Source organism: Trachemys scripta, unplaced genomic scaffold (assembly GCF_013100865.1).
Source record: "Trachemys scripta elegans isolate TJP31775 unplaced genomic scaffold, CAS_Tse_1.0 scaffold_40, whole genome shotgun sequence".
NCBI classification, from domain to species: domain Eukaryota; kingdom Metazoa; phylum Chordata; order Testudines; family Emydidae; genus Trachemys; species Trachemys scripta.
The window spans coordinates 24,752-46,597 of NW_023260527.1; the positions used below are offsets into that span (position 1 = coordinate 24,752).

Consider the following 21,846-nt stretch of genomic DNA (forward strand, 5'->3'; position numbering starts at 1 on the left):
CGCCCCCCCCCACCCCCCTCACTCACCCCCACACACACCCCTCGCGGCCTGATCCCCATATCCTGCTCAGCCCCCCTGAGCCAGGTACCCAGGCGTCGCTGTCGCCATCGGGCAAGGGGCCCCCGTGCGCACCCCCACACACCCTCATGCACCCCCACACACACCCCTCGCGACTGAGAGGCCCAGAGCCAGCGGCACGTGGCTCGTTCAGCCAGGAGTCACCCCCACACTGAGCAGCCCGCCCCCAGCCCCCAGGGGAGCCCCCGGCTCTACCAGCCCCACACACGTGGCCCAGTGGGGAGAGGTTCCTGCTCGGCCGAACCAGCTTGTTTAGGCTCCGTTTTCCTTCCTTCCTTCCTTTCTCTCAAGGCCGGGAGCCGGGAGCCGGGATCCTGCTGGCTGCTCCCCCCGCGGCCTGGCCACTCGGGGCTTCCTCCCTGCACAGCCCAGCCCATCGCAGCTGCCCCACCAGACCTGGGGCTAGAGCAGGCCCCAGCTCTGACGTGGGCCCCTGCTGGGCTGCCCCATGAGTCCAGACCCCTGCCCCCCACCGTGAACCTGCCCCCGTCTCCCCCCAGGGATGGACGTGCCCGCAGCCCCCTTAGCCCATCAGCGCTAACGACCCTGGCGCTACAATTCAGTCCTGCCCAGCGACGGCACTGCCCCCCAGCAGCATGCCAGACCCCCAGGTGCCCCGCGCCCCACACACACCCGCAAAGGGAAAAGAAAACGCCACAGACACCCCCTGCCTGCCCAGCTGGCTACCCTGAGAGGCCCCTGCCCCCCCACATGGGGCCCATTCACCACGGTATCCCCCAAAGCCAGCCCTGGGGGGGGGGCCTGTGGCCCAGGCCATGCCGAAGCTGCATCTCAGCCTGGCTTGGTAGCAGAGCCCAGCACCGGGACCTGGACCCAGACGCCTGGCGGGACAGACCTGGCCCCCCGCCCCAGGCAGGGCTGTGTCGGAGCAGGAGCGACCCCTTACCGGGCTGCCCTGTGACCCCCAGGCCACAGCCCACAGGGAACACACACGGCTGCCCTCAGAGGGCCCTGCTTGTCCCCCACCCCAGAGGGCTGCTCTCCGGAGCCAGGCCTGGGGCAACCCAGAGCGGCAGTGAAACCTCAGGCAAAGTAGCCGTCTGCCCTGTCCCTGCGTCTGCCCCTTCCCTGGCCCGGGTCAGTCCATCGGCCCCTCCCTTCCCGAACCAGCCTGGCCACACAGGCAGTCTCTAAACTGTGTATTGGCCCTGGCGCTCAGGGCTGCTCTCGCAGGGATAGAAACTCCCTGGGAAGGACGAAATCTCCAGGTTGGGGGGCTGAGTTCTGGGGGGAGGGGGACGGGTCGGGGCTTCCAGACGCATCTACCAGCCCGAGGTGCCTGCCGAGCCCCGGGACTCCACTCCCGGGGGAGGGGTGAAGCACCAGCTGGGAGGGCACCAGCACCCAACCCGCCTTTGGTCGTCCCAGGAGCCGGCAGAAACTGGGGCTGTTCCAATGACGAAGCCACTGTACGGTTTGGAGGGCTGGCAGGCTCAGCGCCACCAGCCCAGGGCTGGGCTAGCAGGGGGCTGCGGGTCGGGAGTGAGGGGCACCGGCAGTGTTGGGGGGAGCCCAGGGCTGGGCTAGCAGGGGGCTGCGGGTCGGGAGTGAGGGGCACCGGCAGATATTTTCTGTTAAAGCTACGAACACCCCAGGACACAAACCCCCGACTCCCAACGTCCCCAGCTCTGGCAGGAGACAGGCCCCTCCCTGTGCTGACGCTCACAGCCTGGAGAGCGGGGCAGCACGACACAGACGTGGCCCAAGCGCCGGCTACACAGATGCCATGCTGATTTAATTAGGTGCATCGTCCCTTTATTGATGGCAGAGCCCTGGGGCCAGGCTGGCGGCACAGCCCGCAGGGGGCCTGTGAGGGGGCTGCACAGACCCCAGGGATACTCCAAACCAGAGCCCAGCAGCAAACAGACCAGGATAAGGCGGGACATGAAAACAGCTGGAGGAGCCCGGGGCCACCCTAGCTGGGGGCTGGCACCTCCTCTGCTCTCGGTCACCAGCTGATGGTGACGCCGACGGGTCCTGGGCCCGCTGCACGGGCACCCCCCCCCCACGTGCCGTTAGCAGCTTCACAATCCGCTTGCGTCCCCTGGCTTCCGTTCCCCCCTCGCTGCCAGATTGCTCTGGAGAGGCAGCCGGCGCCAGCAGCTTCCGCTCCACCAGGCGTCCGCCAGCGAGACTGGGCCGGTCGTGCCAGAAGCCAGAGCTGGGTCCCGTGGGGCTGCAGGTGGGCAGGGAGCCGGTCGGTGCCGCTGGCCCTGGTGGGAAACAAGCTGAACCCACCCAGGGGCCCCCAACCAGCCACAGGAGGGGTCACAGCCAAGCTGCACCGGACTCAGGCAGCGTCTGGTGCTCAAGGCACCCGCTCCCGGCTCCCACCAGGCCAGAACTAACCGGCCGCCGGGCCCTCGCACCCGCCCCAAGACAAACACCCACTGTTGGTTCAGCCAAAGCTGCTTTACTTATGGGGCTGGGCCCCAGGGTCCCACAGCGCCTCCTGCCTGGCAGAGACCCTGCCACCTGCCGAAGCGCCAGCCTGGGACGCTGCAGGGCCTGGGGGGCAGAGGCCGCGGTATTTAAAGGCACCAGGGAGCGGGCAGAGCACCCAGGGCTGGGCAATAGGCCGCGTGGGGTGGTGGCAGACTGGCCGGCACAGGGCTCCCAGTGGGACATTGGTTCAGGGCTTCCCGGCACGTCCTGCCCAGGGATTCCCTGGGCCCAGGGGACGTGTGCGGGGGATGGGAGCTGGCACCGATCACACTGCACCCGACACCCACCTGGCTCGCTGGCACCTTGCACCCAGCACTGGGCAGAAACCCAGGCCAGGAGCAGGTTCCAAAGGCCACCGACAGGCAGAGACGTCCCGGGGACCGGCCGGCTCCCCCCACTCCAGCAGCCCTTCGCGGGGCGGGGGAACGAGTCACGGGGGCAGGAGGTGAGCTCAGAGGGACGAGTCAGGTTGGGGAGGTACCAAACATGGCATCACTCCAGTTACTATGCCCGGGTGCCATCCACCAGCCCCCTGGCCAGAGCCAGGCACAGCCACAGGACACGGAGACAACCCCTGGGAGACGTCCCTGCTCCCATGGGGCAAGTGGCGAGCCCAGCGGGCTCCCTCCACAGCTCAGGGAAGGGCCAGGCAGTGCTTGGGGGGTTCCCCACTCTCATCCTGGCTCCAGTTTGGGGGTTCTGGCTGGCAATCGGAGGTGCTTCCCCTTCTCCCTGAGCAGGCCCCATGCTCCAACCCCCTCCCAGCTATCCTGAAGCCACCGCTCCTGCGTGGAGCCCCCAGGGGAGCCCCCTGCATGGGTGGGGGGAGAACGGGTCCCGTGGAGCAGAGACCAGCCCGGCCGTCGCTGCACCCCAAGCAGCCTGGAAGGGGCGCTCAGCACAGGGGCGAAGCTCCGCGCCCTGACCCTGTGGCTCCCGTCCAAGGCAGGGAGCTCTCTGCCCCTCCCGCACTCCCCCGCCCAGGGGTGGGGGCTGTGTTCCCAGCAGGGTCGGCTGCACACATGGGGTCATGGCCCAGGCCCCCACCCGGTCCCAGAGGCACCGCCCTGCTCGCCCCACACCCTGCACAGCCCTGCCCTGGCCCAGAACTGAAAACAGGAAATCTACCCGGAAAGGAACTGCCGGGCGGGGAGCTGCTTTGATCGAACGGCTTCCATGCCAGATGTGACCTCGCAGGCCTGTCCTCGCCTGCCAGGGAGAAACAGGCCTAGAGTTCACTCGACTGGACTGAGACCCGGATGCGGGGGGGTCATGTCAGGCCGACACCCCCCAATGCCTGGGCGCCCCCCAGTACAGTCAGCAGGAACCCCCCGACCTAGCTGGGGCACAACCTGGAGGTGGGGTGATGGTTTCACTTTGGGGGGCTGGTCGATGGCCCGCCTGTCCCTCGCGCTCCGGGGAACGCGGTCGCCGGGTGCTGATGGGCAGTGGTGGCTGGACGCACGGGGCGAGGCTGCCATTGCATCACGCACTCTGGCCTCTCTGCGCCGCACCTGGGGGGTGACCCCAGCTGGCGGAGACGCCCCAGGCTGGCTTTGCTCGACCTAGCTCAGGCGGCACCTGGCTGAGCGGCTGGTCCGTGCTGCCACAGCGGCCCTGCTCCTGGGCCCCAGGATAGCCAGACTCAGCCTCCCCCCGCCAGGCACCCCCGCCTTGGCACATGCAGCGGCACGCTCCGCCCCGGCCCCGCCAAGCGCTTTGCAGATGGTACAGAGACTCGCTTCCCGGTACAGGATGGAGCTAACCGCACACTGCCTGACTCCGGCCCAGCGAGGCAGCTCCTGCCGGCGGTTACGTGAGCCTTGCTCGAGGGCAGGAAGAGGAAGCCTCACGTCTCAATGCACAGCCCAGCCCAGGGAAGCTCTCGGAGGCGGCTCAGGGAACCGCGGCTCCTGCCGAGATGAGACGGGGGGCGGGCCTGGACACTGCAGCTGTCCATGCTGCAGAGGAAAGAGACTCCCTGGCAGCCAGGGGCAGTATGGGGCGCATGGCCCCGTGCACCACTGAGGCACAGGGGCCCAGCGTGGCTCTCATCCGCGTGCCCCCGTGGCCGGAGGCAGCGAATGCATCACAACAGCACAGGGCGAGTGGCACGCCCAGTCACGCCTGCCAGGCCAGGCACAAGACAGATGCTTTCGCAGGAGAAGCCAACACCGCTCAGCCAATCACACGGGCCAAAACAACCCGGGACGTCCCCTCCGGGTCAGGGAACCGCGGCTCCTGCCGAGCCAAATCCCTTCCAAAACACCAGCTCCCTGTGCTCCCCGGCACCATGCTGGGCTCTCTCCGGGCTCCAATGCCGTACCTGCCACAGCTCCATGGCCAGTGACCTGCCGCGCGTAGGGCCCCGGCCAGGTTCACTGCTTTGGCCTCCGAGGCCCCGTGAGCCAATCGGGCACCGAGCTCTGGGTAACTTGCTTAGGAATCTTGTGGGACGTTCCCTTAAGCAGCCGGTGGCTCCCCCGCCCGTTCATACCCCGTTGGGTTTGGCTGCTGGGGACCGTGAGACACAGAGGAACTGAAAGCAGTCGAGTTTCGGCCATGGGAGGCTGGGGGCAGGTCTGGATCTCAGGCCGTGCTGCTGGGAAGACACATGCGTATGTGACGAACTGGGACTGTTCTTACTGTAGTCTTTGAATGCTGACAGGGAAGTGTGGCTAGGATAGTCTGCATTGGGGGATGGGAGACTGCCCGAAGGAGAATACCTGAGCATCTAACATGAGAACCCAGGAAGGGGTTAGAGGCCAGGTGACACCTTTGCAGGGCCTTGTGTCCCCCCACACTCTGTGACAACTGGTGGCAGACGTGGGATCTACTGCACCCCGTGGACGGCGCTTCCTGCAGTAAGTGACTGGGGAGCAGTAAAGCGAAGGGGGATCGACGGGGACCAGGTGGGCTGAAGAGCCAGAGAGAGACGGTTCAGGGGGCGATTAACCCCTGGGAGTGTGTGACCAGTGAGAAGGACTTTTGCAGTAACAGGGTCCCCCGGGGGATCGCAGCGAGCAGTCCCGGGGCGGAGGAGTCTGCAGCTCGACCCTGGCAGAGAGGGGGTGACCTGAAGAAGGGCTGGCACACTAGGGGTCCCCCTGGAACGGTGGGAAGCGGAGAGCACAGGCCGGCGAGTGGCCAGCAGGAGGATGGATGCTAAACGCCTTAAGAGCGACCTGGTGGAGCTGTGCAGGCAGACGGGGCTGCGCACTGGGAGGTCCACCAAAGAACAGCTCATTGCCCAGCTGGAGGAGAGGGATCGCTTGGATGAACCGAGCCCTGTCCCTGAGGGAAGCCGCCCGGCGGATGCAGCGTGGGCCCTGGGGCCTGACATGGCTGCGGGGGAGCAGACTGCTGCCGAAGACATCCCGAGACCCTGCCTACCTGTGCCTAGGGGAGGGGTTGGGGGAAGCCCAATGAATACCGAGGGCACCCTGACCCCGGCGGCCAGCAGGGGATCGTCCCGGCGGAGCTCCCCGTCCCGGGAGCGGATGCGACTGGAATGTGACAGGGAGCTGAGACGGGAAGAGCTCGAGTTAAGGCAGCAAGAACTGAAGCAGGAGCGGGAAGAGAAGGAGAAACAACGTCAGCATGAGCTGGAACTGGCCAGGCTGAGGAGCAGTGGGGCCCCGGCTGCGGCGAGCGAGGGGGGACCCAAGACTGCAAAGAGCTTTGATCAGTGCTTCCTGGCCCAGCGTAAGGAGGGGGAGGACATGGACACCTTCCTGACGGCCTTTGAGAATACCTGCGAGCTGCTCCAGGTTGACCCTGCAGACAGGCTCCAGTTTCTCATCCCCTCACTGGACTCCACAGCCAGGGAGGTGTACAGCCGACTGAAAGGGGCGGAGACAGGGGACTACGAACTGTTCAAAAAGGCCCTGCTCCGCGAGTTTGGGCTGACCCCTGAGATGTACCGGAAAAGGTTCCGGAGTCAGCGTAAAACTCGCGAGGTCACATACCTACAACTAGCCAACCGGGCGCAGGGGTATGCCCACAAGTGAACAGCTGGGGCCCAAACTAAAGAGGACCTGCTTGACCTAGTCGTACTGGAGCACGTGTATGAGCAGTGCCCATCTGACCTGAGGCTGTGGTTGATGGACCAAAAGGCAGAGAACCCGCAGCACGCAGGCCAGCTGGCCGATGAGTTTGTGAGCAGTCGGGCAGGGGATAACTGGGAGGAGTCCCAGAGGAAGAGGCCCGTCACAACGCAGAGAGAGAGTCACCATGGGACCTCCCAGCGGGGAAATATGGAAAACCCCCACCAAAGGGGAACATCCAGCGTCAGGTCCATCCGACCCACTCGAGGGGACCCACGGGACATGGGCTGCTATCACTGTGGCCAGAGAGGCCACATATGGGCCCAGTGCCCCAGGCTCAGGGACAGACTGAGCGGACCCAACCCACAGAGGGTTGACTGAGTAGAGACCCAGCCGGGCGAGAGGCAGCATTCCCAGGGAAGGGGGGCTGGCAGAGTACCACCTGCTAAGGAGGGAGGAGAGCTCCAGGCCAGCTCCTCTGGGGGGCTGGATGCTCCAGACTAAGGGTTTCTGGTTTACAGGGTAGGCACGGGGCGGTCCCTGTGGAGCGAGTACCTTGTTCCCCTGGAGGTGGATGGGAGGAAGGTCAATGGATACTGGGATACGGGCGCAGAGGTGACCCTGGCCCGGCCCGAGGTGGTGGCCCCAGATCGGGTGGTGCCCAACACCTACCTGACCCTGACGGGGGGGGGACCCCAGTCAAAGTGCCCATGGCGAGGGTACACCTGAAGTGGGGGGGCCAAGGAGGGCCCCAAGGACGTGGGGGTACACCCGTATTTGCCCACTGAGGTGTTGATGGGGGGGCGGTCAGGTCTAGGGGGGTTCCTGCCCTGGGGGCACTCGAGCACTGTAGACGTTTACTGCTGCCCCGCGAGGCCTGTGCTGGGTGCTGGCCCAGGGCGATCCCGACGGGACTGGTCCGAGTACTTGGCCTTTCTTCCAACCAGATGCCCACTCCTCCCAGAACTGCCCTTCCGGCCCTCACAGCCGGCCCCTGCGTCGGGGTCTTTGCCGAGGACTGAAGGTGCCACGTGGCTCCCGCTCCGCACTGGGGGAAGCTCCCCAACCCGCCCAGGAAAGAGGAGAGACCCACTGCCCAGTTCCTGCCAGGCGCCCCCAACACCACGTGACAAACACTGCCCCCCACAATCCAGGCCCTGCAGGCCCAGCCAGCTCATCTGGCCTCGGACAAAGGCAAGTGCCAAGAGGAAAGGAGGTGCCCGGCCCCCCGCAGAGGCGAGATTGGCCGGCTGCGTGCGGGGAACCCAGCGAGGCAGGAGCCGGGATCCAATTAGGGTGAAGGACATTTGCTCTAGAGCCATCTTGGCGTCAGCTACGTGACGTGGCCGTGGGGGCTGCTTTGTCGTTCTACCCACAACTGCCCGTGCCAAACACCCCTTCTGCAGCCCCACCCTCGCCCGGAGCTCCAGTCCCCCAGGCCGACTCCAGAGCTAACCTTCGCGCGGGGTCACGGGCACAGAGACCCAGACCAGCGTTGGGGCAGGGCCGGGGCAGAGTCCGGGCGCGGGATGCAGCCGTCCCTCATGCCAAGGCCCGAGCCGCAGTGACTCTTGGGAGGAGGGCACAGCAGTTGCCTCCCAACGGGCACCAGCAGGAAAAGCACGAGCCTGACGGGGCGGGTGGAGGCCTGGGGCAGTTGCATTGAGCAGAGCTTCTGCCTTGTGACCCCAGCCCGCAAAGAGCAAGCGGCGACGAGCTGTGTCACATAGCGACTGGACTCCTCTTCGCCCCATCCCATCTGGAGGAGAGCACACTTGGGATCAGGGCAGAGACAAGCCCAGCATGGAACTAACCCGTGGAACTCACAGCTGCAGGAGATCATCAAGGCAAGGGGACCAGGGTGCCCAGGCATTCAGTGGGACTCAGAGAAGGGATTCGATTCAAAGGCCAGAGGGGACAGTTACGATCCTCAGTGTGACCGTCAGGACGCAGACAGCAATTCCTGCCTCTTGTCCGTATGACCCTCCCGTAGATCCAGCCAGGTCCTGCAGCGCCGCTAGCTCAGAGAAGACGCACAGTCTCTGCACGCCCAGCCGCAGGGACAATCGCTGGCTGCAGATGGCACCACCCCGTATAGATATGCCCCCCGTTGCCCCGACGGCCAAGGGCCTCTCCAAGGGAGACTCTCGGGCCACCAGTAAGACACTCTGTGGGCATTTTTCCTCTCCAACGTCTTTGGCTGCAGGCTAAGGGGCGCGGGTCCCTGGTAGGTTTACACTGGCATCAGTGGTGAAATCTCCGATCTGAGGACATCAGTGACTCAGCCAGAGGTGAGGGGTCAATTGCAAGAGGGGTGGGCGAGGTTCTGTGGCCTGCGACAGGCAGGAGGTCAGACAAGATGATCACAGGGTCCCTTCTGGCCTTACAGTCCATGAGCTGGCCCATGGGTCATTCCAGGCCCTGCAGAGCCCTGCTACGTCTCCCAGACTCGGGGAAATCAACCCAGCAAGCAGCTGGCAGGGCGGAGAACGAGGGCAGAGCTGCAAACGGTTCCGGCTGCGGGCACCGCTGGGGAACCTCGGCCAGCGCAGCCGGAGCCGCGGCGTTCGGGGAGCCGCTCCCGGTCCATTTCACGCGCCCTGCCTTCCCACCCACAGCGCGCTCACAACCGTCCCACGAGGGCCCTGGGAACACAATGAGGCTGCTCAGTTGCCTGGAGAACGGGGAACAATTGCGCTGTAATTGCCCTGTACGCACATTACGAAGATCGCGAACGCTCCCTTTGCCAAGACAACGCGGTGCTCAACAAAGGAGGCGTGGGCCGGGGCCAGCAGCACGGGGAGCAGCCCACACGCCAGGTATTAATAGAACAGCAGCAATTTCATCTTAAAATAGGCTGTGAGAAGAGAGGAGGCGGGCTCTGGACAAAGGCGACCTATTGCACGGCCCAGCAATGGTGACGCAGGCACAACTGGGGGACAGATTTAGAAATACACGTGCGACTCGCCACCCCCCAGCTCCGGCGCATCCCCAGGACCGTCCTCGCCGGGGGCACATTCAGACCCTCCCTCGACCTTCCAGCAAGAGACTTCCCCTGCGAGCGAGTGCCCAGAGGTCAGGCAGGGAGCCACTCGAACGTTCCTCCTTCCACGGGGACGCACCAACCCACCAAGAAAAAGGGGGTGAAGCCCCCAGAACACAGAAGCAACGTCCCCTCCCCATGCACAGCCCTCAACGTCACTGAACAGAGTCACTCCTAACCCCAGCCCTGGGGCCTCGGGACGCCAGGCGATTGGGGGCTGCCAGGGGGCCTGTGCATGGCAAGCCAGGGGGGCATCACCCAGACAGGCCCTGTCCCAAGGCGCGTACAACCCGGCAATGGTGCTGTGCGCACCTGGCTGAACTCTGAGCCCAGAGCGTCAGGGGCCAGCCCCCGGCCTGAACCCAACGGGTCGGCCCGGGCCAGGCCTTGTGCGCCTCCCCAGACGGGTCGCTGCCAGCCCCAGCAGGCGCCGAGACAACCCAGTCCGCCAGCTGCCCTGAGACCTGGAGCTGCCCCTCTCCCCCCGGCACGAGATAAACATGGACACCCGGGGTGGGGACCCTTGGGAGCTGGATGAAGACCCACAGTGCAAGGCCCCCTCCCCCGCTCGCAGGTACAGCGAGGTCAATCCAAAGCCAATCCGCATTGACACCCCATGGGGCCCAGCGCCTTCTAGACAGATACCGATGGAGGCCCCGGGCCCTGCCCCCAGCCTTTCTGAGCAACTGGGAAGCCCCCCACAGCTCAGCATCACCTAGAGACCAGGCTGGATGGGAACAAGTGAACAGCCCCCCCTGCCCCCCACCGCTCCCCCAGGCCCCCTCGCCCCGCCTGCCTCCCCCCGGGGCGCGTGGGGACACCCACCAGCCAGCTCCCCCTGTCGCTTTCTGCCCCAGTCAGCCCCAATGGTGGAGCCGTTTACCCAGGGGTGGGGGCTGGGGCAGGATCCCCCCCGTTTGGTGGAGGAGGGGTATCTGGAGGCTATCAGTGAGCTGAGGGGGGTTAGCCTTAGGGAGGGGGAGACATGTAGTGAAGGACCAGAGAGAAACAGGAGCTGGGGCAGGGGCTCTGGATGGGGGGATCCCCAGAGGAAGGGGGGTCCCTGGTCCCATCCAGCAGGGAGGACGAGGTGGGGGGCAGAATAGGGGGGGGCAGGCAGGGTGCGGGAATAATGGGCAGCGGTGCCAGGTGAGCAGGAAAGATGTGGGGGGGCGTGATGAGGATCCCGCCTGGGTGCGGGGGGTGGGAAGTTTCCTGGCCGGGGGAGGTGGGTGATGGGGGCCCCAAGGTCCCAGCCGGGGGATGGTATGTAGGTCCCAGGGTCCGGGGGGGGGGGTAGCTAATGCAGGTCCCAATCCGGTGGGGGAGGGGGGATGCAGGTCTGGGGGGGATGTGGGGCACCGCGGGGGGTGGGGGCAGATGATGCAAGTCCCGGCCAAGGAGGGCAGGGGGGATGCGGGGGCCTGGGGTCCCGGGTGGCGGGGCGGGCGGGGGGACTAAGAAGGGGCCGGTGATGCGGGTTCCGGCGGGGGGATTGTAGGGGGGCCGCGGTGATGCGGGGGGGGGCAGGGGGGGGCGGGGGGGGCAGGGGGCCGGGGGGGGCCGGGGGGGGCGGTGATGCGGGGGTGCAGGGGAGACACGGGGGGGCCGCGGTCCCGGTCTCACCTTCATGATGCTGGCGCGGGGCGCGGCGGGCACCGGGCTCCGCTCCGCCGAGTTCTCGCGGCTGCTGCCGGAGCCGGAGCTCGGGCTCCCCCCGCCCCGGGGCCCGTCCGCCATCCCCGGCTCGGGGCTCCGCGGCGGGGCCGCTCCCCAGCTCCGCCGCCCCGCGCCCCGCAGCCCCGCGCGGCTCTGCCGGGAGGCGGGGCGGGGCGGAGGAGGGGCCCAGCCGAGCCCGCCCCGAGCTCCGAGCTCTGANTCCTCTGCATCCCCCCACCCCCCTGGACCTCCAAACACCCTCACCCCATCCACCCCATCCTCTGCATCCCCCCACCCCCCTGGACCTCCAAACACCCTCACCCCATCCACCCCATCCTCTGCATCCCCCCACCCCCCTGGACCTCCAAACACCCTCACCCCATCCACCCCATCCTCTGCATCCCCCCACCCCCCTGGACCTCCAAACACCCTCACCCCGTCTACCCCATCCTCTGCACCCCCCACCCCATCCACCCCATCCTCTGCATCCCCCCACCCCTCCGCACCCCCTCCCCTCTGTGCCCCAAACACCCCTGCCCTATCTGCCCAGACCACACAGCCCCACCCTCTGCACCCCCACACCAACCAACTACCCCTACCCCCAAACTACCCCTACCCATTAACAACCCACCCCCAACTCATCCACTCACCCCACCCTCTACACCCCAAACACCCCACCCCATCTACACCCCCCCACTTTCTGCGTTCTCCACACCCGACTCCCCCACACCCTACCCAACTACCCACCCCACATACCCCCACTCTCTGCACCCCACCCCCACACACCACATCTGCACACTCACACACCCCAATACAGCCCTCACCCCTCCCCAGCACAAACTGCTCCCCCCCACTCCAGACACCCATCAACACAACCCTATCAAGCCCCCCAAACACCCTCCCTGCACACAGCACTCACCCCAGCCCCCCAATCTACCCCCAGCAGGATCCCCCACTCCTCACCTCATCTGCCCCCCAAGCCTCCCATCTCAGCCCCCCCACTGGACCCCCCTCCCCACACAGAGTCAGTCAGTCGGGGGGGCAGGAGCGGGCGCTTGGCAGCACATAACTTCCCTCTCTAAGCCGTGAGAATAGATCCTACTGCCCCTGCCCCACCTACTTGCTAACCCTTGATGTGGTCGTTGTTTGATCCGGATTGTGAGCTCTGTGCAGCTGGGCCACTCCCAGCCCACGGGGGCCCTGCGCTGCCAGGGCTGGGTGGCACCTGCACAATGGGGGCCCTGAGCGCATCAGAACAGCCAGAGCGGGTCAGAGCAAGGGTCCGTCTAGCCCAGTGTCCTGTCCGACCGTGGCCAATGTGCCCCAGAGGGGATGAACAGAACAGGGAATCAGCCAGTGATCCATCCCCTGCCGCCCATTCCCAGCTTCTGGCACACAGAGGCTAGGGACACCATCCCTGCCCAGCCTGGCTCATAGCCATTGATCGACCCATCCTCCAGGAACTTACTTCGCTCTTTTATCTCAGTCGGGGTCCAGGCAGCGCCGGGCGTGCCGGGGCCCTGATCTCAGTTGGGGTCTGGGCAGCGCCCGGCACGACAGGGCCCTGATCTCAGCTGGGATCTCCAGGGGCAACCATAACACAAACAGGGCCGCCCAGAGGATTCAGGGGGTCTGGGGCAAAGCGGGGGAGCTGCGGCACTTGTACTCACCCGGCAGTGGTCCGGGTCTTCGGCGTTGGGGGGGGCCCTTCAGTCGCTCCACGTCTTCGACAGCACTGAAGGACCCGCCGCCGAAATGCCGCCGAAGACCTGGACCGCCGCCAGGCCAGGGCTCGCGGGGCCCCTGCAGGGCCCGGGGCAAATTGCCCCACTTGCCCCCCCTCTGGGCGGCCCTGAGCACAAATAACCCAACTCATTCCGGTTTGCAAAGCAGCCAGTGGTAATTTCAGGCCAGCGGGCTGAGGTGTTCCTGGCAGCAGCAGCTAATCACCCCATGTGAGCGCTTAGAGCCGCCCCAGCACTGGGCCTGTCTCCCTTGATTCCAGGGAGGGAGGCGTAAGGAGATTAGCTCCATGCAAAGCCCCACTGTACCTAGCAGCCCGGCCCCGGGAGCCCGCTGTCGGCTAGGCAGAGCGAACAGGCTGGGCTTCATCGCACACAGAGGGGCGCTGAGGGGAGGAAATGAATTTGTCCACTGGTGTGGGCCCTTGTGAGGGACGGACCCCCTGCCGCTTCCCTGCGGTGCGGGCTGTGAGGGGCCCCAAACTGCAGGCAGGAAAGGTCCCTGACCCCGTGTGTGCAATACCCCGGGCTGCACTGGCCACGTCCACTCAGACACACAGACGTTCCCGTTCCAGAGCAGTGACTAACCCGGCTTCCACCCGGGCGCTGGAGCAGGTGGCAGCGAGGAAAAGAAAATAAAGCGAGTAGCCTGCGGGCTCCAGCGTAGAGAACGCAGGGATGGGCCCCAGGGATGGCAGCGCCGCGGGACGCTCACCAGCACAGGGCATTGGGACAGGGAAAAGAACGGGATGGGGAACAGCTCAGTGCACCTCTGGGAAGGCTGCGTCCATGTGTATATCTATCTCCTGTCTAGGGCTCACCCTGGTCTCCCCGGTTGCTGCCCCCACAGCAGGAAACAATCCAGGGGAGGCAAGACCCCGCAGCTCCCACCAGGCGCGCCGCGGACCAGACAGAATTCCTGCAAGCCAAGCCAGGGCTGAAATCACTCGTGCTGCTCCCACGTGCCGCCCGTGTTACTGCGCGGTCAGTGCTGGTCCCTGCAGAGTTAATCTCAAACTGCCCTGAGCCGCCCAGGGAGCAGGCTGGGGCCCTGGACCGGCGAGTGCTTTGGAGCGGGCCAGGCGTACTCTGACCGTGGCAAAGCATCACTCAGCACCAGGTACTGCAGGAGGACGGCTGGGTCTGCGCTGCAGAGGCCGGCTGCCCCGAATGCAGCCCGGAGGAGGGCGGGGGGGCTGCAGAAGGTGGATTTGAACGGAGCCTGCAGGAGGGACCGGGCCCATTAACTCACAGGCTGATGGCTGGGTACGCAGCAGGCCCTGACGGGGTGCTGTACGGAGCCAGCCGCCCCCCAGAATCCAGCCAGGGGGCTTTCACCCTGCGCTTTGCAGAGTGGGAGCCCCTGGCGCGAGGCCAGGCGTGCCGGCTCCCAGCAGAGCTCCAGGCCCCTCTCCCTGCCCCAGCCCACCACCATTTTTTCTCCACTTGCACCCAGAACGTTGGTTGAAACTTTTCGCCCAGCCTGGACGGGGCGGGGGGGCCAGGGCCTTTTGCCAGCGCATTTTCTATGGCTGATGAGCCATTTCAGTCCCACGCTGGGGGCTGCTTTGTGTGTCGTCCTAAGGCAAGACCTCCTGCCAGGGGCTTTGCTTTCCTGACCCCAGGCCCAGCTGTCCGCCCAGCAGGCTTCCTACGCATCACAGCTCAGTTGCCTTCAGAATAAAACCCTAACAAGCTGTTGGGAAGAGCCGGGTCCTGCGCCCGCTGTGCTTGGATCTCACAGGCAGCCAGACGGTCCCAGGGTCCCCGCGACAGATGCCGAACTGGTGAAATATTCATGGGGCGGCTGCCTCGTAACAGATACAAGGGGAACTCGTTAATCAAGCCCAGAGTCGGCCTTCGAGCTAGAAATCTCTTAATGGGGATTAAAGCCCCAATCACAGCGCAGGGCCCGGTGGTTATGTTCAGAGATAATCCGGCTTTATTTTGCTTTTTGAAACATTAAAAGCAGCCCCCCCCCCCCCCAAGCCCATTGTTTCATAAACCGGAGGCACGTGCTGCAGAGCAGCTTACGGGCTGCCGGCGATCTCGGCCTCCCAAGCGCCAGCCCCATTCCCTGCCCCTGCCCCTGCCCCTGCCTTGCAGGGCCGCACAAGCGCAGGAGCAGATCCCACACGCCGTGCCCCAGGCTGGCACAATGTAGGACACCATAGCCGGGAGCTTCAAGCCAGGGGGCAGGTTAGTAAGCACCAGGTGCGACATCCATACCTGCCCTGCAGCTCCCAGCAGCCCCAGCTCAGCTCCACAGAGCAGCGCGATTTGGTTCCCAGCCCTGCAAACCAAGGGCCTGTCAGCGCCGTACGGGCCCCAGGATCCAGGGGTGGTTCCCCCATGTCTTTGGCCTCCCTTCTGCAGCCACCACCTTCCACCCCAGAGGTGGCTGCATTCCCAGGGTGCTGCAGAGGCAGAGCCTGGGGCAAAAGGCACAAGCAGAACGCCTGGTAATAAATGTGTCAGGAAGGATCACAGGCACGCAGCCGCGGGAGAGGAGAGACTCCAGCTTCCTCTGCAGCCAGCCAGCCCTCGTGCTGCTCCGCTGACAGAGGAAGTAGGGTGCAATGGTCGGAGCATTCGCCGGGGTTCAATTCCTGGCTCTGCCCCAGAGGCTCCGGGCCCCTCTGAGCCGCAGCCCCCAAGCGGTGCCATGGGGAGACCAGCCCTGCGCTGCCCGCAGCACAGACTCTGGGGAAGGGGCAGCTGCTGCCCTTTAGCGATCAGCCCTGATCTCACCAGCCGCCTCAACCTCTTCAACCCCCTGCCCCGGGCAAACCTCCTTCCCCACCTGGGGGCACAGGGCAGCCAGCCCTGCTTCTCCCCACGCCAGGGGCTGGGTCTCCAAACAGCCAGCACCTGGCGCCAAGCTGGGCGGTGAACTTGACGCTGGCGCCATCTGGTGGACGAGCCGCTCCCCGACAGGGCACAGCATCGCCAGCAGGTCGGGCCCCGAATGCAGGGAGCTGGCAGGTCTCAGGGGCGGGATCAGGCAACTTCTCCACTCTGCCCCGTGCCCTTGGGCTGCAGGCGGGGGCCCGCGGCTCCCCACAGCGCGCTCTGTGACGGGGAGGCCACGCAGGATGCAGCGCGCCAACAGGGCCCCCCCCGCCTGCGGTAGCACCATGAAACGCTGTGCATGCCTCCCACCAGCTCTGCGGGCAGTCTCTGCCAGACAGGGAGCCGCCCCACGGGACCTCCCCAGCCTCCTGCCCCACACCAGGGACCCTCCCTGCCCCCCTGCGAGCAGCAGCACAAGCAGAGCCCGAGCGAGGGCACGCTGGGCCAACGGCACCGCAGGGCTGGCCGGCCTCACGAGACGACTCTGCTCTGGATGAAGTGCAGCAGGCGCTTCTCCCTCAGGACTCTGGCCATGGGGCCCGGGGAGCCCGCAGCATCCCGCAGCTCCCTGAAGGCCCTGGCCGCCACCAGGTGCAGCCGCACCGGCCCAATGCTGCCCTTTAAGCGGAAGGTTTTGTAGACAGGAAAATCCTCCTGGAGACACTGATCCAGCTGCAGGAAGAGAGAGGGGTGCAGCTGAGCTCCGGCCCCGGGAGCCGAGATTCGCATCAGACCCTCCACCTCACACGTGCCCCAAAGCTCCTTCTAACCCCACAGGTCGCCAGCCTGGCCTGGCTGGGCCCGGCAAGCCCAGGCGCCTCTGCCCACAGTGGCCGTCCCAGCTGCGGCCGGGGGAAGGTGCCAGATGTCCTGCAGTGCCGGGACACTGTTAGCAGGAGGGGGGGGCTCTCCCCGATCCATGTTTTCTCCTCTCATTTGCATCTGGAGGGTCTCGTTACCCCTGGCAACATCCAGGCCCCTTTGAAATCCAGCTCTGCTCCCAGCCTCGGTCAGACCTTGTGGCGAGGAGTTCCACTGGCCAAGCGTCTGGCTCTTCTGCTGTACCAAGTGCCCCCCTGCGCCGTGAGGGTGACGGTGCCCCTCTCTGCCCCAGACATTGCTGTGTGCACCCTTGTGCGCTCCCAGCCCGGGAGCGCACTAGAAGCCAAGCCCCTGTCCCCAGCAGCGTAGCTGGAACCGCTCCACGTCCAGGTCCGGCTCTGCAGCCGGCCGACCTGGGCACCTGATCCGAGAGTGCTGCCACCTAGTGGCCAACCCCAGCCATGGCAGCACAGACCTCCCCAGGGGAAAACCCCAGGCCAGGCAGGGGCACCTGTGCGGCGCTTTTGGGGCCAGAGTCCGTGCTGGGAGTAGCCCCGAGCTGGCAGGATCGCTCCCTCCTGCAGGCTGGAGGAGGAAGGGCTCCACCCTCCAAAGCCTTCCAGGGGCAGGGGGACACCCACCTGCCCATGGCCCCAACTGTCCCTGCCAGCCCTGCCCCGTACCGCTGCTTCCCCAAGCCACTCACCTTATAGCGCTGCACCTCCGACAGATCACGCACGCCCCGCAGCTCCACGAACACCTGGTAATGGGGGGCGCAGACCCCGGAGGAGGCACCTGGGGGGCAGCACGGACCCACGTTAACCCACCCAGCTGGAAGGGCAAGAGAGACACCCCATGCTGGGAGCTGAGGGATGGGGGTGGAAAAACCCTGTGGCGGGGCAGGGACCCAGAGCACCCTGGGGCAGCACCTCGCTCGACAGGCACAGAGCCCCTCCCAGGAGGTGTCATCTTGTCATCAAGCCGCTCCCTCCCCAGCGGAGCACTGGGATCCGGACCTCACGTGGGGATCCAATGGGCTTCACCCTGCCTAGCCGGGCCACTCCACAACACCAAGGCTAGTGCCAGGCACAGCCCCGGGCAGCTCGGCCCCCTCCTGCCCAGCCGTCTCACCAGCCCCCTGTGACGAAGTGGGACTGGTCTTAATGTTTCCTCTGAATACTATGTAGGTGCCTCAGTTTCCCCTATGCATTTCTTAAGTCTCCTAGCAACAAGTGGCCAGGGCCCTTCCCCCCTGCAAGGAAATAGCTAAAGGTGAACAAAGAGATCAGGTGACCTCCTGGCCCGGGAAAGAGATAAAGCCCAGAGAAGGAGGGGCTGGAGGGGGTTTCAGGGTTGGAGCTGGCTGGGGACTAGGACTGAGTGCAGACGGGGGTGTCTGGCTCGCTGGGCCCCAGAATGGACCCGGCTGAGGGGTCCCGTTCGCTGGACTGACAAGCTCTGTTTTAGACCCTGTTCCTGTCATCGAATAAACCTCTGTGTTACTGGCTGGCTGAGAGTCACGTCTGACTGCGAAGTGGGGGTGCAGGACTCTCTGGCTTCCCCAGGACCCCGCTGGGCAGACTCGCTGTGGGAAGCGCATGGAGGGGCATATGCTGAATGCTCCCAGGAGAGACCCAGGAGGTGAAGCCGTGTGAGCTTCTTGCCCTGTAGACAGTCTGCTCCGAGGGAGAGGAGGCTCCCCAGAGTCCTGACTGGCTTTGTGGGGAGCAGTCCCAGAGCATCGCCCGGGGACTCCGTGACACCCCCGCAATCAGGCCCAGCTGAGCCAGGCTGGGGGCACAGCCAGCCAGGCCTGAGCACAGTCAGGGTCAGGCAAACCCAGGGGTGCTGAAAGGAGCAGTAGCCCCGGAGGCAGAGCCAGTGGGGCAGTGGGGGGCCAGGCCGTCTCAAGCCAGGAGTCCTAGGATGCATACAGGGCCCCTGGCCAGGCCATGCCAGCATGGGGCTGGGTACCGGGAGCGACACTTACCCAGAAGGCTGCTCTCTGCGCAGACGTAATCGACCAGCCGGGCTCCCGGCCACATGGCCACGGCGCGGCGCAGGCTCTGGTAGAAGCGCTCCTCGGGGACACCTTCCCCACGCACGCTCAGGGTCTGGCTCAGCCTGGGGAGCCAAGGGCAGGGGGGGGAGGGTGGGAATCAGGTGACTCCACCTCTGCCAGCAGGGGGCAGTGCCATGGCCTCAGACTCTCTGGCCAGAACAGCCCCACCCCCGCCCTCAAAGCACTGGGGAGGGGAGCCCCCACCCCACTTCAGCCTCCCCCCAAAGCACCCTGCAGGGGCAGCTCCCATCTGGTCCCCAGCGTTCCCCAGGCAGCAGCCGAGTGAGTGGGGAGCTGGCAGGGGGTGTGTGGAGCTGACTCTCCCCACCTGCGCACGAGCTCCACCACGGGGCACTGGTTGTGGAATTCAGCCACCTTCAGCACCTCCCCGACGCGGCACCTAACGGACAAAGGGGGAGAGAGAACATGAGACACGGCCGTATCCCCCCGCAACTGGCCCCATTCCATCACGGCCTCCCATGAACAGCAGGGGGCATATCGGGGTGGGGGGCAGATGCTGAGAGGTGGGGGGCGGGGAGCACGGGGTGTACGGGACTGGTGTGGGGTGTATGGGGTGGTGGTGGAGCATAGAGGACTGGTGCGGGGCGCAGGGCGTGTGGGGGTGGCGGAGCAGAGGAACTGGTGCAGGGCACAGGGCGTGTGGGGGTGGCAGAGCAGAGGGGACTGCTGCTGGGCACAGGGCGCGTGGGGGTGGCAGAGCACAGGGGACTGGTGCGGGGCACAGGGCACATGGGGGTGGCAGAGCACAGGGGACTGGTGCGGGGCACAGGGCGTGTGGGGGTTGTGGGGGTGGCGGAGCATAGAGGACTGGTGCGGGGCACAGGGCGTGTGGGGGTGGCGGAGCAGAGGGGACTGCTGCGGGGCACAGGGCGTGTGGAGGTGGCAGGAAAGGGGGCACCTGGACAATCCAGCCTGGGCCGTCAGCACCAGCTCGTACTCCGGGCCCGCCTGCACGTCCGCCAGCAGCACGGTCCCCGGGGGCCCCTCAGCGCCCGGCCCCGCCGGCAGGAACTCGCAGAAAGCCCAGTCTGGGCACAGCAGGTAGCGGGAGTCGGGCTGCTCCGGCCACAGGTTCACCCCGAGCAGAGCTGGTGGGGGACACTGGGTCAGTCAACAGGGAGAGCACACGGCCCCCCGGCCCCCGCAGACAGACCCATAGCAGCCCCTTGTGCAGCATAGAGCTGCTACTGCCTCAGGGGCGGGGGGCTGGAAACACCCTCACAGCCAGCGCTGGCCCCCCCATTGCTACGCAGGGCTGGGGCTCACTGCACCCCCCCACTGGGCTCTGCTTACGGGGCTGCTGCCTGCCCACGGCGCTGACCTGCCCCTGCCTGGCCCGGCCGATGCCCCTTTACCTCCTGCGGCGCCGTAGAAGGGGCAGTAGAAGGGGAGGCCCTGGCACTCCGACTCCCGCAGGGCCTCCCCGTACAGCTGCTCGCCACCGGGCTCTGCCGCCACCACCACCTGGAGCCGCGGCCACAGGCGCCGGGCGACGCCGTCCCAGCCCCTGGCGCACTCTGCCCTCAGCTCCGCCGCCCGCGCTGCGTCGGGCGCCAGCAGCTGCTCCAGCCGGCGCCGGGTCCCCTCAGGCAGCTCCAGATGGGGGGACAGCCTCCCCAAGGCCAGGTCCTGCGCCAGGCCCTCCCAGCCGGCGCGCAGCACGCCCAGGGCATCGTACAGCTCCGAGACCAGCCCGGCCTCCAGCGCCCGCAGCTCCCGCTCCCGCAGGGCAAACAACAGCTGCACATACAGGGCCGCGGCGCGCGAGGGCACCGTGCCCGCCTCCTCCGGAGTGCAGTACAGGGTGGGCAGCGGCCAGGCTGCGGCCGGCAGGGAGCAGCCCCGGGCCCAGGAGAAGCGGGCAGTGCCCTGCGGGCTCAGGGCCTCCGGGAAGACTCTGCTCAGGACGTCCAGGTACAACACGGGCCCCTGGGTGGGGACAGAGCGAGATGGAGACAGAGCCAGGGCAGATAGACACAGTCACTGTATTCCCCTGCCCCCGGGTACCAGCCTGTAACACCTCCCCCCCCCCCCCCCCCCCGGGGAACAGCCCAACCTAGGGCACCTCCCTCCCCTGTAGCTTTCTCCCACTCAGTCACCAGACGGGGGGCAGCCTCCCCCCAGCCCCCTCGGGCTCAGCCCCAGGTTGGTGCAGCAGGGCCGTGGGGCACACGGATGGGGGCCGAGGCACATTCCCCCCCCCGGGCACCCTGAAGAGGCCCCAAGACCCGCGGGGGAGGGGGGAGCCCCGGCCTGCAAGACCTGCCTGGCTGCCCCCACGTACCTGCAGGGGGGAGTCCGCGGTGCAGCTGCTCCGAAGCAGAGCCCAGGCCCCCGTCGGCAGTGCCGGGTGGGCAGGGGTCTCGCCCCCGTTGGAGCCGCGCTCTGCCAGGGGGCGACGCGCCCGGAACACGGCCGAGTCTGCGGGGAGAACGTGCCGGGGTCAGGCTGAGCCCCCCACGCCCTGCTGGGAGGGGGCCGGCCCAGCCCACCCCCGTCCCCCCGCCGGGCTCTGGGCTGCCCACAAGGGGCTGGGGCCCAGGGGCTGGCACCCTCGCCCAGCGCCGGGCCCTGCCTGCCCGCGGGCGCCCGACGTCCTGCCCCGGTACCTGGCTCCGCGGCTCCGGCTCCCCCCAGCAGCCGCAGCAGGAGGCGCTCCTGGCTCCGCCGCACGTCCTTGGACGCCTGCTCCAGGTGCCGGCGCTGCCAGCCCACGGCCCGGCCCAGCACCCGCAGCGCCAGCCAGTGCCAGAGAACGAGCCCCCAGGGCCGCCGCCGGGCCCCCCAGCATCCCGCGCCCCCCGGGCGGCAGCGCCAGGCCCAGAACAGCAGCGCCAGCACCACGGCCAACCCGGCGAGCAGCATCGCGGCACTGTGGGGAGGGGGATTGTCAGCACAGAGAGAGACATGGCCCCCCAGTGCCCCCCACAACCCCACCCGGGCCCCCACACCTCAATGGCCCCCAATGCCCCCCCAACCCCACCCGGGCCCCCAGTGCCCCCCACAACCCCACCCAGGCCCCCAGTGCTCCCCACAACCTCACCTAGCCCCCCC

General features: G+C 66.8%; 2 protein-coding genes across 2 annotated transcripts in view; both read right to left on the reverse strand.

Moving 5' to 3' along the window:
- LOC117870581 (inactive phospholipase C-like protein 2) overlaps positions 1-11,432 on the reverse strand; it is a 29,324-nt gene extending 17,892 nt beyond the window's left edge. The window contains exon 1 of the mRNA XM_034757777.1: positions 11,260-11,432. Coding sequence (XP_034613668.1) covers positions 11,260-11,373 — 114 coding nt within the window. The 5' untranslated portion in view covers positions 11,374-11,432. The remainder of the gene's footprint in view (positions 1-11,259) is intronic.
- Positions 11,433-14,962: 3,530 nt separating this feature from the next.
- On the reverse strand, positions 14,963-21,716 carry GHDC (GH3 domain containing). Its single transcript, XM_034757779.1, has 8 exons — positions 21,402-21,716; positions 21,077-21,213; positions 20,148-20,721; positions 19,691-19,880; positions 19,100-19,171; positions 18,700-18,833; positions 17,416-17,504; positions 14,963-16,559 (listed from the first exon to the last, which is right to left on the reverse strand). The coding sequence occupies exons 1-8, from the start codon at positions 21,655-21,657 to the stop codon at positions 16,359-16,361; spliced, it is 1,653 nt and encodes a 550-aa protein (XP_034613670.1). The 5' UTR covers positions 21,658-21,716; the 3' UTR covers positions 14,963-16,358.
- Between the last annotated feature and the right edge of the window lie 130 nt (positions 21,717-21,846).